This window comes from Sceloporus occidentalis, unplaced genomic scaffold (assembly GCF_023333645.1).
Source record: "Sceloporus occidentalis isolate IW3139 unplaced genomic scaffold, rSceOcc1.0.p SCAF_111, whole genome shotgun sequence".
Lineage (NCBI taxonomy): Eukaryota > Metazoa > Chordata > Lepidosauria > Squamata > Phrynosomatidae > Sceloporus > Sceloporus occidentalis.
In genome coordinates this window covers 1,958,831-1,977,049 of record NW_028317091.1, presented here as the reverse complement: position 1 = coordinate 1,977,049, position 18,219 = coordinate 1,958,831, and the positions used below count along the sequence as shown (strand labels likewise).

General features: G+C 44.5%; 1 protein-coding gene across 1 annotated transcript; it reads left to right on the top strand.

Moving 5' to 3' along the window:
* The first annotated feature begins 10,141 nt into the window (after positions 1–10,141).
* On the top strand, positions 10,142–17,574 carry LOC149283136 (clusterin-like). The gene is made up of 8 exons (XM_089497982.1): positions 10,142–10,229; positions 12,717–12,865; positions 13,645–13,815; positions 14,194–14,617; positions 15,184–15,291; positions 16,297–16,526; positions 16,982–17,154; positions 17,513–17,574. The coding sequence occupies exons 1-8, from the start codon at positions 10,142–10,144 to the stop codon at positions 17,523–17,525; spliced, it is 1,356 nt and encodes a 451-aa protein (XP_089354108.1). The 3' UTR covers positions 17,526–17,574.
* Positions 17,575–18,219: the final 645 nt, after the last annotated feature.

The following is an 18,219-nucleotide window of genomic DNA, read 5'->3' as shown; positions in this document are numbered from 1 at the left end:
AACTATACATTATACAGGGGGCCGGCTCGCTGATTTATCTATACATTATACAGGGGCCGGTCACTGACTTATCTATACATTATACAGGGTCTGGCTCACTGATTTATCTATACATTACACAGGGGGCCGGCTCGCTGATTTATCTATACATTATACAGGGCCAGCTCACTGATTTATCTATACATTATACAGGGGCCGGTCATTGATTTATCTATACATTCTACAGGGGCGAGTCACCGATTTATCTATACATTATTGATGATAGTTTGGCGGGGAGGAATAATGGTCTGGGGCTGGCAGTCAGGATGCTGACCGCTTACTTCTAGTGAAGGGAAATCTTAATGCTTCGGCACCAACAGACTCTGGACGAGGCTCGGCTTCCAGATTTGTGGACAGTTTGGAGAAGACCCTTTCCAGCGTGACTGCCCCCCCGCAGGGTCCATAAAGACGGCTGGATGAGTTTGGGGGAAAAGAACTTGAGCAGCCGCACAGACCCCCGACCTCAACCCCATCCGACACCTTCAGGATGAACTGGAATGGAGATTGTGAGCCGGGCGTCTCGTCCAACATCGTTATCGCTGCAAAGGGGGCCAACGTCACACTAATGTCTATGCTCTTAACCCCTTCAGCTTCCTTTTGTGCCGCTCTATCTCTCCTCTCCGTCCCTCACTTTCACTTTCTCGCGGTCCCCAACCTCTTCCTTTCACATTCTCTCGCATACACTTTCACATTCTCTCGCATACACTCTCTCTCGCACTTTCACTATCTCTCTCTCTCGCATAGACTTTCACTCTCTCTCGCACTTTCCCTCCAGATCGCTTTCACTTCCTCTCCCCATACCTTTCACTTTCTCTCTCTATTGTCCGTGGCTTTCGCTTTCTCTCCCTCCTCTTTATCGTTCCCCCCCCCCCCCCCCCCCCCGTTCGCTCACTTTCACCATCTCTCTCTGTCTGTCACTATAGATCACTTTTTTCCATAGCTGTCACTTTTTCACTATCATTTCCTTTCGGTTCTCTCTCACTCCTCACCTCTCGCTCACTCTTTCGGTTTTTCAGTCATATTTACGGCTTTCAGCGCTCCCTCTCTTTCTCGCTTTCTCCTGTATCCTGCGCTTTTGGTCATTTTAGATTGAAAGCTCTTTTGCTCTTTTTATTTCTGTATAATTGTTATGTCCAGTTCACCCGTTGTACAGCGCTTTGGTATATGATGGCGCTATATAAACACTGAGTAATATTGGTGCAGTCAGCGATTGGCACACATTTTGCGCCCCCGTTACACAGCCCCCTCCCCCATCTCTCACGTTCCTCTGGCTCTCTCTTGCTGTCTCTTTATCTATCCTTGTAGTTCTTTGTTTTCTCACTACTGCCCCCTGGTGTTTGAAAGAGGAATTTCCAGGCATTGGTTACATTTTAATATAAATTATACACTTTTCAGGGACATTCTGCCTAAAAAAAATCACATTTTTATGACCGGTTTCAGAACATATAGACCCTGACCTGAGAAAAGTCTTAGCTAAACGCATGGGGAGGAATAATTCAGAGAACAGAAAGCTGACTGCTTCCATGGTATACACATAGGGGAGGGGGCTCTACTACTGCAGTTTACAGCAGATTCTTTTAAGAGGTGTATATTCCTCCCAACTGTCCCGTTTCGCATGGGACAGTCCCGATTTTGCCACGCTATCCCTCTGTCCCACCGAGCTCTACCTCTGTCCCGCTTTTTTGGGAGAATAGAATAGTCTATTTCTACAAAGTATGCGGAAAAACAAAGGAGAGATGAAGTGGCAGCCTCCGAAGGCCGGACCCTGAATGCTTTAACTCAGGTTACCACCTTTTCCCAAGCACTTTCCTGGACCATTTCTGGAACGTTCACACCGGATGGTGTGGCTGGGAGGTGACCAAGGAGAGAGACCTGCAGTGAAAAGAAGAAAGGAGAAATGGAACACGAGACAAGGGTGAGGAGAGAGAGATCAGAGAGAGAAAGGGGGGAGATACAGAACGGAGAGTAGAGAGAAAGAAAAGAGAAGAGAAAGAGCAGAGAGAATAAAGAAAAGAGAGCGATCTGTAACTGAGTGGGGCATTTAGAAGAAGAGTAATGGGGTTTATTTACCCCGTTTCATTTATAAAGCCGTTCCCTGCTGTTTCTATACCTGCAATACCCACCTTCATGTTCCCCACAATCAACTGAAGCCCAAGCAAACCTGCATACTTTGCTACAAGGTATACAGAGTGGACCAAGAGATCTCCTTTATTATCTGTTATTGTTTTCTGTATTGTTATTATCATTTTCCTGTTTCTGAGCCTGAATTGTCTATTACCCTTTTTTTTTTTCTTTTTTTTTTTCTGTCTATCTATGCTTTATGGCCTAGGAATGCCCTTACTGGGAGTTGCAGCATTTTTCCACTGATTGTTTTATTTGTTTTTATTTGGTAAAATTTATGTCATGCCTGTCACTACTTAAGTGTGTTATATTTTACTTTCTATCTTTCTGCTCCACTAACCCCTTATCTCCTATATCTGCCCTCTTACTGCCCCCGTCCACTTTAACACTATTTAACACTCTCTATTACAGCCCTCACAACCTGCAATACCCACCTTCATGTTCCCCACAATCAACTGGGGTTTTACGCCCGCCCCAGTGGTGTTCTACGCCCGCCCTCCCTGCCCCTCTCCCACCCGCCCAAGTGGTGTTCTACGCCCGCCCTGCCCCTCTCCCACCCGCCCCAGTGGTGTTCTACGCCCGCCCTGCCCCTCTCCCACCCGCCCCAGTGGTGTTCTACGCCCACCCTCCCTGCCCCTCTCCCACCCGCCCCAGTGGTGTTCTACGCCCGCCCTGCCCCTCTCCCACCCGCCCCAGTGGTGTTCTAAGCCCGCCCTCCCTGCCCCTCTCCCACCCGCCCCAGTGGTGTTCTAAGCCCGCCCTCCCTGCCCCTCTCCCACCCGCCCCAGTGGTGTTCTACACCCGCCCTCCCTGCCCCTCTCCCACCCGCCCCAGTGGTGTTCTACGCCCGCCCTGCCCCTCTCCCACCCGCCCCAGTGGTGTTCTAATGGAACTGTACCATCTGCCTTCAAGCATGCGCTAATCACACCAATTCTAAAGAATCCTTCCTCAGATCCCGTCTGTTTGACTAACTACCGCCCTATCTCTCTGCTTCCTTTTATCTCTAAGCTGCTTGAACGGAGTGTGTACAACCGCCTCATTAACTTCCTCTCCTCTAATTCCCTCCTTGACCCTCTACAGTCTGGTTTCAAACCCCTTCACTCTACTGAAACAGCTCTAACAAAAGTCTCCAATGACTTGCTCTCTGCCAAAGCAAAAGGTCACTACTCTATTCTAATTCTACTGGATCTCTCTGCTGCTTTCGATACTGTTGATCACCACCTTCTTCTAGACTCACTTGCTTCTATAGGCATTCGAGATACAGCTCTCTCCTGGATCTCCTCATATCTGTCTAACCGTTCCTTCTCTGTCAACTTCTCTGGCAAGACATCATCACCCCTTCCACTTTCGGTTGGTGTCCCCCAAGGTTCAGTCCTTGGCCCTCTGCTATTCTCTCTTTATACTTCCTCTCTTGGCAAACTAATCAACTCATTTGGCCTCCAGTATCACCTATATGCAGATGATACCCAAATCTACCTGTCTTCTCCTGATCTCTCTCCATCTCTCCTGTCCCGTATTACCAATTGCTTGTCTGCTATTTCTTCATGGATGTCACAACACTACCTGAAACGTAATCTTTCTAAAACTGAACTCATTATCTTCCCTCCCTCCATCTCCACTCCACTACCTGAATTCTCTATCACCATTAACAACACGACTATCTCTCCTACTAACCAGGCCCGATGCCTTGGGGTCATCCTTGACTCAAACCTCTCCTTCATCCCTCACATTCAGTCCCTCGCCAGATCCTGCCGCTTGCACCTAAAAAACATCTCTCGTATCCGCCCATTCCTCACCCAAGAATCCACAAAAACACTCGTTCATTCCCTTATCATTTCCCGTCTTGACTACCGCAACACTCCTCTGGTTGGCACTCCACTGTCTCGACTCTCTCCTTTACAGTCTGTCCTAAATGCTGCTGCTAGGCTCATCTTCCTTGCACGTCGCTCCTCTTCTGCTTCCCCCCTCTGTGAAACCCTCCACTGGCTCCCAATTACCTTTAGAATTAAATTTAAGATCCTGGTACTGACATATAAGGCCATCCATAATACTGCTCCCCAATAATACCCCCCATAATACTGCTCCCCAATAATACCCCTCATAACACTGCTCCCCAATAATACCCCCCATAATACTGCTCCCCAATAATACCCCCCATAACACTGCTCCCCAATAATACCCCCCATAACACTGCTCCTCCGTACATTTCTGACCTCATTAGCAAATACTCTCCTACTCGATCCCTACGTTCCTCCCATGGGCTAAGGCTCTCCTCCTCACTCATCACCTCTTCCTTTTCCCGTCTACAAGATTTCACTCGAGCTGCCCCATATCTCTGGAATCTTCTCCCAAGGAACCTTCAGCTTCTCCCTCCCTCCCAACTTCTTCAGAGAAGCCGCACCATCTTAGCTGCTAGAACTTCCTTGTCATCGATACAACCCCCACAATACCTCTCACCCTTTCTCTATGCCTTATGTTTGTCACCCCATTTCCCTCTAGATTGTAAGCTTGCGAGCAGGGCTCTCTCCACCAAATGTATCGGTTTGTCTTAGTCTGTCAATTCTTGTCTTGTCATATCCCTTGAATTTATGTATTGTATTAAGCGCTGCGTAAACTGTTGGCGCTATATAAATAAAGGATAATAATAATAATAATAATATACACATTATCGGGGCTTTTAGGGCTGTAGAACCCTGCGATCCCCTCATACCCAGCAAACATTCTGACCTCCTAGAAAAGAGGATCCCCCTCTTTCCTCCCCCGATGCCCCTCTCTCCTCCCCCGATGCCCCTCTTTTCTAGGAGGTCAGAATGCTTGCTGGGTATGAGGGGATCGCAGGGTTCTACAGCCCTAAAAGCCCTGATAAAGTGCTTTAAGGTGTTATACACAAAACGGAGAAATGTGCATACTTCCCAACAGTCCTGGTTTTAATGGGAAAGTCCTGATTTTCAGGCACTATCCCAGGTGGCTGCCCTACTGTCTCGCTGTCGCAGAGGAGAACATGGGCCGCTCACAGACTGCCGCTGCGGCTCTCGCGTGGCCCCCTCGTCATGCTCAGCCTGGTGGCTCCTGGAGTAAAGTGGGCTGTGAGCCGGTGGGTTTAATGTTAACTCTCATCACATAAATACTACTGCCACTCGAGTCACCTGTATTCAAGCAGGGATTCCAGCCGCGATCTAGCAGGGAGAAGCGCACCCATTGGGGTGGTCAGATACGAAATCAGAGGAGAAGGTGAAGGAGTTGGCTTTAGATTGCGTGACCCCTAGAATCTGCCCCCTCACCCCGAGACTGGGGTAAAAACCCTGCAAATCTGCCCCTTCACCCCGAGACTCAGGGCAAACCCCCTCAGTTCCCAGGCATGCCGGTGCGAATAGGAGAACGCATTCTTTTTTTACTTGATCCTCTGTCCCTGGAGAAATAGCCCCGCCGAGGGGTAATTGTTCTTATGGGAACCCTGCGGACAGCGCCTCGTATGTCTCTGGAATCAGCGGTGGGACTGGCCTGTGGGTATTCAGGTCACTCGGCATCTGTACTGCGGGGATTACACGGCATTACACGGCTCGTTGCGGGATTACACGGGCAAATTACAATAACAAAGACTCCTATAGCTACCAGCTGTCCCGGATTTCCAGGTAAATTCACATTTCTCGGTGATAGTGATAATGCCAGTTCTGCCACCTTTTGCCACAGATCTCCGGCCATCACCTGCTCTTTAATGGATATAATAGCGGGGAGGTCCCTTTAAATGTTCATTGCATCCCCCCCCCCCCGCTATTTGCCATATGCACCCCCCCCCCCCCCCCATGCTCCAGGTATTTCATGCAGGAGATGATAGACTCATTGTCAATAGGCGATGATCTATTGAGACCCCCGTGCGCATGCGCAGAAAGTGCTCCAAGTGATTTCAATGGGATCACCTTCCTGCTGCTGATTGGCTGCCTCAAGCAGGGGCAAAAAGGCAAATCCAAAAATCAAGTCTAATATAATAATAATAATATAATAATTATAATATAATAATACTAATAATAATTATAATATAATAATAAGATAATAATAATAGTAATAATAATAATAAGATAATAATTATAATATAATAATAATATAATAGTAATAATATAATAATAATAGTAATAATAATAATATAATAATATAATAATACTTCATGCATTAAAGTGAATACGACGGCTGTTTGTGGGGAGATGGTTTCAGTCACCAGCTGTGGGTCAGGCCGGTTTCATACTCGGTCAGATCTCTGAAAGCCGGGACTATACCCGGCCATCGACCTGTAATAGCCTTCGGGCATTTAACCTCCGAGCCCGTGACTAATGTGACTTCATTGCATTCCTGCTGTAACGACTCAAACCTTAATCAGTCGTTGGTCTCGTCTTAGATTCAGGAGCCGTATGTCTATCCCATGCATGTTTAATGCCCTCACTGTATTACCCTCTACCACCTCTGCTGGGAGGCTGTTCCAATTATCTACCACCCTCTCAGTAAAGTAAACCTCATTCCATCTCAGTCTCTGATCCTCTAGTGTTGGATTCCGGGCTTTTGTTGTCATTTTTCTCCTCCTTTGGAATAAATTCCCTCCTGTACTTTATTAACCCTTTTGTGTATTGCAGTACACAGCTCCGGTGTGCCCTCTAATGGAGGCCGGCGGTACTGCAGCCCCCGAGCTCAGACACTTCCAGAAGGCTCATGTTGCTTCATTGTGCGCTGATGAGTCACAGCAGCTGGACCCAGCATATATAATAACCCCAGCATCTCGAGAGGTCCTCAGAGCGCCAGCCGTCAGCTCTGCGCTGCCCTCACCCCGATACCTCCCAGGTAAGAACGCGACGTTCCGGTTACTGGTATAGCGCCAGCAGATTCCGTAGCGCTGTCACAATAGGGAACAATTGAAAATGACAATAAGATAAACTGACGTTAAAACAGAGGCAGAAGGAGAAGAGGATCCTGATCCTGAGAGCTTACAATCTATTACTGTAAGATTAGAATCCCCTTAGAAGCAGCTGCTCTTATGTATTTCTTAACGTTTAGAACCACAAAACCCAAGCATCCAACCCAAAAAATATATATTTTCTAAAAGCTTCCATTACATCGTATTTTAAGTTTTAATTACATTGTATCTTCATCTTAACCCTTTGAGGGAAGGTTGGGATGTGTTGCAAATACCCATGGTTTTTAAAGAGTTAAACCCCAACGGACCAAAAAAATTGTAAATATATATATATATATATAACCAAAAGTAGTGACATCGCTCCCCGGTGATTATCCAGGATACCGTTTATTAATGTGCATAAAAAGTGTCGGAATACGGTTTATTCTCTGCTTACAAACACTAGAAAATGAGGGGATTTATTGGAATTGTATTATTTCTATATGTAATAGTGACAATTCTACATTGAATAATATTATATATACTGTGTATATTTATATATCTATAATCTATCTACTGTATATATTTATGTATTTTTTAATATATATATACTGCATATATTGATATAGATATATACTGTATATATTTATGTATTTTTATATATATACTGCATATATTTATGTGTATATATATCATTATTATTCATGTATTGTTTTATATAGCACCATCAAAATCCGTAGCGCTGTACAATGGGTATATATATATATATATATATATATATATATATATATATAGTAATACGTGTTATGCATTGAGTGCAGCTGTTAATATAATCTATTATATATAATATATTATAAATATTGGAATATATAATATATTAATATTAGAATATCATAAATATTGGAATATATAATAGCGATATAAGAGTGAATATACCTGGTTACTGTACACGATCTGCCCCCGTCAGCAAAAGCTGATAATGAGCAGCCTTCCCCGCGGGGCGGCCAGACGGCGCCAGAAAATGAGCACTCTCCGAATGTGCTGCCTGGCAGCGAATGGGTTAAACATTACACGCGTCGGTCACGGTTATCACTGATATGTCATACGGTACCTTTATGGGGGATTATTAGATATATTATTAGATTTCTATACAGTCATTTTACGTTTAATAATTTGGGGACAATCAGCGGATTTGATTTTTTTGGGTGTAATTCATGATAATTCTATGATAAATCCTGGGAGTGTTTTAATGAATGTTTTTTTGGTTTTTTTTTGACAATTGAAATGGTGTTTTTAAAGAGAATTATCCGCATTGTCAGCATGCAGAACCGGGCCGGCCTTACAATAGCCTCCGGCGCTCTTTGGGGAGGAAAAACAAACAAAAACAATCCAAATAGAAGAAAGAAGGACTTAAGGAGCTGCATTGGGTGTATTGGGTGTATTGGGGATGTCAGGAGAGATGGCGGTCCTTGGTGTTGTCCGATGTTCTGCGCATGATGAAAAGTAGATGTGAGGTCAGGCTGGCGGGCTACCTTTGAATCTGCCCCGTGGGCCGAACTCCCTGGAGTGGGGGAACTCAGGGCCGTAACTAGGGTCCTTGGGCAAGGTCAGAGGTTGACCCCAGCCTGATGTCACATCTACCACCGGTGGGAAGCACGAGAAGACCCAGGGGGGCTGTGGCCGGCAGCTCGAGTGAGTCCCCTTATGTTGAGGCACCTGAGGGCCCCTTTTGGCCCATGGACGTTCCGGCCCTCGCTGTATGCGTTGGACAAGCTGGTAGGTCGCGCAGCACAAGCTCAATGCGGCCACTGGCTTCACTCATGGAGCCACCCTCAAGCCAAGATGGACGTGCCCGTTGTATGGACGCAAGCGGGGAGGAAAAAGTCTATAGTGGAGGAGGTGTCCATGCTGGCCGAGCTCCGAGTCCCGCTTTAACCCTTCGTGAGCAGAAAAGGACAGCAAAAGTGCTCTACTAGTTCACATCCATGGCCGCAGAGCCTCCGGTTTGGAGCTTCTGGCAAATAGTTCCGTTTATATTTTTGTTTTAATTTCGATTATTTTTTTTTTTTTTAAATTTGTGAACATTTTTGATTTTTTTTAAACACATTTTTAGCGTATCGCGGATTCAGCCAGTTTCTGCGCTTAAGGAAAGTTCTAAAGACAACAAACTTTTGGAAGAATCTCAAGAGAACTTCCACATATTTTTCTCTTATCTGAAAATAACGAGAAATTCGGAGAAAGGGAAAACTTGCCCAAAAAAAATAATTTTTTTTTTTACAATAAATCGCTTGTCAGGCAACATTTTTCATTTTGAAATATTGTTGCCTTAATTCGCAAACCATCCAAGTCAACTTGGCTTTAACTCTTTACACGCCAAAAAAAAACTTTAGCGCTCTTAGGGAATTTTTTGGTCATAAATACCTTTTTATTCGAAATCTGGAGCCGCTTCAATAAAACGTGACGTGAATTTTCCAGATGCGAGAACGAGGATTATTGCCTAAGATTCTTGCTTCTGGGGAAAGAAAAGTTTCGTAATACTTTATTATTTTTCCCCGGTTCCCTAACTCTGTTTAGAAATTTCCAGTAAGGTGAATTATTGTTAATAAAACAAATTAAAAAAAAAAATAAAAAAAAATCTTAAATACAGGCTTCTTTGTTGAAGAAGAAATAATGCATTTTTTTTTATTTTTTTTTACTCTTTTATATGGAAAAAAATTGCTAAAATATTTGAAACAGTCCAGTTTTGGGTTTTTTTAGAGAAAAAGTGTAACATTAAATATTTTAAAAACGTTGCCAAGTTTTTTCTACTTATTTAGGTTCTATGGTACCTTTTTTTTGATCTTATAATAGGAGGTGGGTGGGGCTACTTTGAAGCTCCTCCTCCTATGCCTGCCACGGTACAATCCGGTACTTTTTGCCTGCCCTGGCCCTGGCCTGCCCTGGCCTTTCTACTGTATTGTTTGAACGTTATATTTATCGCTATTCAGTGAAACCGAACGGAGAGGAATGAAAAAAAAAATTAATAATGCCATATTTTAAAAAATATAGATTTTTTATTTATTTTGTTTATGTTTGTTTCCTAGAAGTGACGCCGTCGATACGATGAAGACCACGTCCGTGTTTCCCGTCTTCCTGCTGGGAATCCTCTTTGGGCTCGGCCATGCGCTGCTTCCTCCGGAGAGCCTGAAACGTAAGTCACGACTCGCAAAGTCCTTATAGAGTCTTACATTATTCTCTTTACAGCAATTGTTTACATTAATTATCTATTAATATTCCCCAAATCCTGCAATTTGCGGTTCTTTACACCAAACAAGGTTATTTAATGGTGTTTACAGATAACATAAGATTTAATACCTATAAAAAGTCATTTTATTCCTTTAAAAATGTATATTATTCCTCCCCATTAAGTTATCTCTCGCCTGTTGTTAAGTTGCTGATTGTTGGTGATTGGTTTGGGCAGGCTTTGTAAAGGTGGGGGAAGGAGAAGGGAGAGAACGTCAGGGCAGGAAATCGATTAGGTAATGCTGGCTCTGCCACAGGCTGCCACCAGTCTCGGTTTTAAGAAACACATTTAGTTGTAATAAAAGCTCTCCCCTTTTAAAATGTAGCTTTTGGACTTGCATTTTACTGGGAATATTTTTGTGTCCTGACATAGGGGCCCCGTTCTACAGAACTACAGAGTATAACGGCCATATATAAATGATAATAATAAATCAAATGAAGAAATAAATACAAATAAATAATAAATATAATAAAAAAATAATAAATCAAATGAAGAAATAAATAGTACAAATAAATCATAATTATAAATACAAAAAAAAATAATAAATTCATAAATAAAATAATAATAATAAAAAAATAATAATAAATAAAATGAATACATAAATAAAAAAAAAAAATAATTAAATTCAAAAAGTAAATACAAATAAAAAAAAAATACAAAGAATAATAGTTTATTATTTAACGATATAATACGTGGAAAGTATTAATCCTCTTGGGACTCTTGTGCATCGAGCAGCGGTCATCGTTACAGAAACATCGATAGGACGACGTTGAAGGACTCCCCGGCAGACGAATCTATTTCCGTCCTGGAGCCAAACGCATATCACTGACGTCCGCTGCATGCAGTAGATCCGCTATCTCTGTCGTTCTCTGATTCCTGGGGCTGTCTCTTTTTTATTCTGCCAGCTGGAAACCTCTCACTTTCCAGATGTCCACCGTCTGCCGGAAAAATGTTCAATAAAAACACAACATAGTTTGGGTGTACCTTCCAAGTGTCCCCATTTACTGTGTCCAGTCCCTATTTGAAACAATTGTTTCTGTGAAAAAAAAGCGCTTTCTGACATAGATCACCAGGAGAAAGGTGACTGTAATCCGACTGTCATCTCGACAACAAATCACGAGTAATAATGTTTGATGTAAAATGAGCCAATAAGTTTACTGCCGGGAGCATTTTAATTATTGGCAGAAAAGGAAAAAAAATGGAAAATCTTTTTTTTCTAATGAAAAAGAAAAACTTGTCCTTGGGATGATTTTGTACACATTGTTTATCTCTCTGGGGGGTTGGGGGGGGGAGAGGAGATGGGAGGGAAGCGGAGGGGGGGAGAGAAGACAGGAAAGTAGAGATAGGGGGAAGTGGAAATGGGGGGTTAGAGACGGGGGGGAGTGGAGACGGGGGAAGCGGAGACAGAAAAAGTAGAGATAGGGGGAAGTGGAAATGGGGGGCAGAGACAGGGGGGAAGTAGAGATAGAGGAAAGTGGAGACGGGGGAAGCGGAGATGGGGGGACGACAGGGGGGAAGCAGAAATGGGGCGAAAATGGGGGAAGAGGAGACAGGAAAGTAGAGATAGGGATAAGCGCCGAATGGGGGAAGCAGAGATAGGGGGTAGCAGAGACAGGAAAGTAGAGATAGGGAGAAGTGAAAATGGGGGGCAGAGAAGGGGAGAAGTGGAGACGGGGGAAGTGGCGACAGGTTAGTAGAGATAGGGGAAAGTGGAGACAGGGAAGCGGAGATGAGAGGACGACAGTGGGAAAGCGGAGATGGGTGGAAGACGGGGGGAAGCAGAGACAGAGGGAAGTGTCAATCTTAACTTCTATTTCTCTGAATCTGGATGATTATTCCTCCTCGCTTAGTTATCTCTGCCATATCATTAGGTTGCTGATTGGGTCAGGCAGTCTTTGTAAGGTTGGGGGGGGGACTTCAGGGCAGGAAATTGATCAGATTATGCTGACTCTGCCGCAGGCTGCCACCCATCTCAGATTCACCTAGAGGACTCTTAAGCAAACAAGATTTCTCTAAAACAACAACAGCGATGGACAAATTTAATTAATTGTTTATTTAATTAAATTACTTAATTTAGGTGTAAAAGCTGCAACAGATCCTCATTAAAACAATGAACTAATCAAGGGGCGGAAAAACAGTTACCGAGTGTTGTTGCCGAATACAAGATATGATCTACATTAGATATGGACTATTCTTATAGATCGCGGCTCAATGCGTGCAGCCGGTGGTTACAGATACACTAGAAACATAGAATCTGCCAGCAGATCGGCCCCATCGGCCCCTCACTGTATTAGCCTCTACCATTTCTGCTGGGAGGCCGTTCCATTTATCTACCACCCTCCCCACCACTGCGATCGGTTATTAATATGTCTGCTCTCTCTCTTTCGAATACAGAGATATCAGAAGAAGGCAGTAAATACATCACAACGCAGTTTGAAAATGCCCTGAACGGCGTGAAGAAGATGAAACTTATCATGGACAATACTGGAAAGGAACATCAGGAGATCCTGCGCACGTTGGATGAAACCAAGAGGAACAAGGAGGTGACGACTTATTGTATTTTTATCATCGTGCTTTAGAGGCACAGCTTTAATGTACTTTTTAAATGGATTCCAGGCGTAGACAAATTTCACCGACAACTTTCAGCCATGGGGACAGCCCAACTAAAATGACCATGATCATTGGGGCCTAGGAAATGATGTGGGGGGGGGGCAGAATACACCATTAGTTAACCTTCGCTAATCAGGACTGGACAGGACATCAGTAGAGAGACCACAGAGAGAATCTGCTCTTGGAAGACGGGCTGCCTAATGAGATTTTTAACCATGCTCCCCCTCTGGCCATATGTGGAATTACATTTGAACAAACGAGTACGCATCCAAGAGTCCCATCAATACCGTAATTTACTTTTAACAAACATTGAGTCCACACAACGATGAATGAAAACGATGTGAAATATAAAGTTATTTAAATATTGTGTTGGATTTGTGATTATAATTTCTAATGTATAGATTTAGATTCCTGTCTATGATAATTTGATGGCATAAATTGTCTAACACGGTGAAAAGATGGGAGTGGACGAGGATTATAGAGAGATGGGGCGATTACTTTTCAACCTCTCCTCTCTTTGTCACCACAGTTATTGGATATTTATTTATATGATGGTCGTCATAGCTTTTAGCGACCAACGATGGTGGAGAGAGTCACATAAGACCTCAAGAGTTCCTCCTCCATATGTAATCTGAAGACTTTTAGTACATCTATTACATTTTATGTGTTATTAGGTTGGTGTAATAATACAATGTTCTGCTATCATGCTCAGGAAGCTCTCAAGCAAGCCATGGAGTCAGAGCAGCAGTTGGCCGAGACACAGGAGGTCTGTAACGAGACCGTTCGTGCATTATGGGAGGAGTGCAAACCCTGCCTGAAACAGACCTGCGTCCGATTCTACTCCAAGACATGCAGGAGCGGCTCAGGCCTGGTGGGGCGTCAGGTGAGGGTTTTTACGAGCGTACGGGTCAAGGGCTGATCAGGCCTCAAGGAGGCATCTAGAGCCAAGCTAGAACGTCAACCTTTGGTCATGTCGAGGGTTCTAAAACAACGTTCAAGTTTCTCAAACAGGACGCCACTTGATCCTGTTCCATCGAAACAAGCTTTACTCTATATCAGGAGATGCTGAGATCAGTGGCAGTCTGTGGCAGGGCCAGCATTATCTAACCAACTGCCTGTCCTGATGTCCTCTACCTTCTTCTCTCTCCTACCTTAACAAAGGCCGTCTGAACCCATCAGCAACTTAACGACACAGGAGAGAGATAACTGCCAATAAGTCATAAAATAGCTAGAATTTTTAACAATTTTGCTTTCACTGCAGTTTGAAGAATTCCTGAACCGATCTTCACCCTTTTCTATAATGATAAACGGCGAAAAAATAGACACCTTGACAAAGGAGGACGAAGAACAACACATGGCCCTGGAGGACCTGGAGGACGGGTACAGCATCGTGGAGGACAGCGTCGATGAAATCTTCCAGGAGAGCATCAAGGCCTTTAACCAAATGAAGCCTTTCTTCCCCAGCGCTCTCCATACTCATTTTCTTGCCCCCCAGTGGAATCCTTTCCAGCACCTGAGTCTCCCGTTTTCAGCCTCGGGGAGGCGCAGGGAGAGATCTCCGCTGTTCAGCCCGTACTTCTCTGGGGGGTTTGAATCTCTTTTTGAAGCAGCCCAAAAAATGATGGAAAGAAGCCATCAGTTGGCCGGTCAAGTGCCGCGGTGGGACGGGCCGAGCTCTTCAGAAGGTAATGGGAACAGCCACACATTCCACGTGTATTTATCTATTGCCATGCTAAACGTTGGATATTATGTATCTGGGACAAGGGTTGTCCATATCAGGCCCTCCAGGTGCAAGGAGTTAGCCAGGGGAAAAAAATAACCAATTTTGGTAAAGATTAAACTGCATTGCATTGGATTGCGAGGTTTTGGAGACGCAACATGGAAACAGATTATGCCAGCAGGTCGGCCCTATCCGGCCCCCGTCTAGTCGCCCGTTTCTCCTGCTGTAAAGACTCAAACCTTAATCAGTCGTTGGTCTCGTCTTAGATTCAGGAGCCGTATGTCTATCCCATGCATGTTTAATACCCTCACTGTGTTACCCTCTACCACTCCTGCTGGGAGGCTGTTCCACTTACCTAGTATCGTCGCAGTAAAGTTAAACTCCAGTAAGCCACTGACCCTCAAGTTTTAATGATTAAAGACTTTACATCTCTCTGGATACAGTGACTAGCTCATAGCTTCTATTAATAAGGTGAAAACCCAGCGTGTTAAATATTCAGGGAGAAAAACCAAGTTTCTTTACTTTTCCTAGTAAACACGACGAACGACAAGGTGGTCTGCCGCGAGCTGAGACGCAATTCAGCCGGCTGCTTGAAGATGAGCGAGAAATGCGAAAAGTGCAAGGAGATTCTGGCGATCGGTAAGAGGGAGCGACAGAGAGAAAGAGACGGGGGTAACGGAAAGGACCCCAACGCCAGCTACGCTGGGCCGGCCAAAATCGTTCACAAAGGGGCCGGTTCGAGGGCAGGAGAGCAGCGGGGTCCGCTTGCATTACTTTAAGTGATCCCACTGCGGTCCTGTCCACTGCGGACTGGCCCAGGGGGCAGCGATTGTGGCTGCTCTGTGCTCTAGATAAGGGAAGGATGTCAGGTGGCATCTGTTATAGGAGCGATGTGCGATGGATAGGTCTGATGGGAGTGAGGTGTGATTGATAGGTGTGATGGGAGTGAGGTGTGATGTATGATAAAGTGAGAGAGGCAGTGAGGTGTGATTGATAGGTGTGATGGGAGTGAGGTGTGATTGATAGGTGTGATGGGAGTGAGGGGTGATGTATGATAAAGTGAGAGAGGCAGTGAGGTGTGATTGATAGGTGTGATGGGAGTGAGGTGTGATGTATGATAAAGTGAGAGAGGCAGTGAGGTGTGATTGATAGGTGTGATGGGAGTGAGGTGTGATTGATAGGTGTGATGGGAGTGAGGGGTGATGTATGATAAAGTGAGAGAGGCAGTGAGGTGTGATTGATAGGTGTGATGGGAGTGAGGTGTGATTGATAGGTGTGATGGGAGTGAGGGGTGATGTATGATAAAGTGAGAGAGGCAGTGAGGTGTGATTGATAGGTGTGATGGGAGTGAGGTGTGATGTATGATAAAGTGAGAGAGGCAGTGAGGTGTGATTGATAGGTGTGATGGGAGTGAGGTGTGATGTGTTATAGGAAGCTCTTTCTACTTGAGAATGCAATAAATGCCCAAACATTTCTTGTCCACTATTTTCACTATTGTTTCGTCTGAAATGCTGAGACGTTTGTCCTTCGGGACGTTCTTCTCGTGGTTGTTCTTAATCCCGGAGCTCAGACCCCGGCCCGTGTATTAATAAGAATAGTGTGAGGTTTGTGATGGGTATATCGTGTGTGTTGTGTTCTCTGAAGATTGCTCCGGGATGGATTCCATCGAGGCTCGTCTGAAGGAGAAGTTTGAGGATTCCGTGCGCTTGGCAGAGAAACTAACCCGGCAATACGACGATCTGCTGCAGAGATTCCGCCAGCGCATGCTCAATACCACCGGCCTTCTGGAGCATCTGAACCAGCAGTTTGGGTGGGTCTCCAGACTCGCCAACCTGACTCAGGACCACAAAGACGGAATATTCCAGATTTCTACGGTAAGCGCCGTGCTTATTTTTATAATTCACTGGAGTGGAAACCCAGACGTATTCTTAAAAAAGACACCTGAAATAAAAAATTCTAAGAAAAGGAGTTTTCAGAAATATTGTTTTACCCCATTTGTGGTTTTTGCCCCATAATATAATGTTTTCAGGCAGCTGCATCTTACATTTGTATGATTCTCGCTGTATTATCTGACCCCTGATCTACTAAACACCTCGACTCCTTATCATACTGCCTGTGGGGAGCAATAGAATGGCTCAGTCTTAATCACCCAGCTAGACTCTCTGACTAATGAAAGTCTATGGAGGAACGGACTTCATTAGCATCGCCATAAAGCGTCAGCTCAGTGTGGTGTTTGAGCCGGGAAGTCACCTAGCATATCAGCGTACAGGGCAGTCTCTAATAACGAGACGCGGGCGACCGGCATTCACGTGTTTTCCACGATCCGCAGGTTTATTCCAAGTCCAGTAGAGACGGCGTTCCCTCCGACACCACGGCCACCGTGAAGCTTTTCGACTCCGAGCCTTTTACGTTCACGGTGCCGGCCGACGTCCCGTTTGAAGATCCAAAGTTTGGAGAGTTGGTGGCCCAGGAGGCCCTGAAGAGATTTAAGACGGAAGTCATGTAAGGTTTGATCCGTCCCTTCGGAGAGACGGCTCCATCATGTTTTGTTTTTATGTCATGGCTCAGAGTTCAACAAGATCCGTTATTCTGGGGTTCCCGTTTCTCCCGCTGTAAAGACTCAAACCTTAATCAGTCGTTGGTCTCGTCTTAGATTCAGGAGCTGTATGCCTATCCCATGCATGTTTAATACCCTCACTGTATTAGCCTCTACCACCTCTGCTGGGAGGCTGTTCCACTTGTCTACCACCCTTCCATTCCATCTCAGCCTCTGACCCTCTAGTGTGCGATTCTGGTCTCTGGTTCTAACATTCCTCCTCCTCTGAAATAAACTTCTCTTCACTCTTATTTCTGTTTGCAGTGAAGCTGCCTGACGAGACGCAGCGGAGTTTGCTTCTGCCATTAAGTGCTTCGTTCGGATCCTGCAGATCATCCGACGTTCTAAACAGATCTCCTGAACCCAACGCTGATCCCAGTCTTACCACTGCTGTCTTATCACTGTTTCTGCCGCATAGGAGCTGCTTTTGTAGGGACCAAAAAAAAAATAAAATAAAAAAAAAAATAATAATAAAGGAACCTAGAAATGAAATCTTATTTGCACGCAACTGAACCAAACATCGACCTTCAGGCATTTCCAAGGTCACGGCCGAGAGAGCTGGAGACCTCGGAGAGATACTCCTGTGATCGCCGTACGATCAGCGCACGGATCCTCCTCCAAAAAAATACCCATAAAAATGACAATATTAAAAAAAATAATAATAATAATAGGGTGCAGTGTGATGTCACCGAGGAGTGTTATTGTGCACGAATTAGGTTATTATATTTCCGTAGAAAAAAACAAAAAAGCCAAATTGGCAAAAAATTTATATTTTTCCAATTTAAGCCTAATTTTTTTTTTGTACGTTTTAGTTTTAAATATTAGAAATAATATATATAGATTAAAAAAAAAAAAAAGGTCCTGGGCTTTTGAGTATAAAAAACGCGTAGCCAAGAAGGGGTTAACTATTCCTTATATAGGACCTGCTTCGTATAAGACCTTTTATAATGTATATCAAAGTAGCTGAGATG

Bases quoted from the DNA above. Each gene is read 5' to 3' on its own strand.
- LOC149283136 (XM_089497982.1), top strand. From the start codon at position 10,142: ATGAAGACCACGTCCGTGTTTCCCGTCTTCCTGCTGGGAATCCTCTTT. The intron at 13,816-14,193 runs GTGAGGGTTTTT...CTTTCACTGCAG, and splicing joins CAGGCCTGGTGGGGCGTCAG to TTTGAAGAATTCCTGAACCG. The intron at 14,618-15,183 runs GTAATGGGAACA...TACTTTTCCTAG, and splicing joins CGGGCCGAGCTCTTCAGAAG to TAAACACGACGAACGACAAG.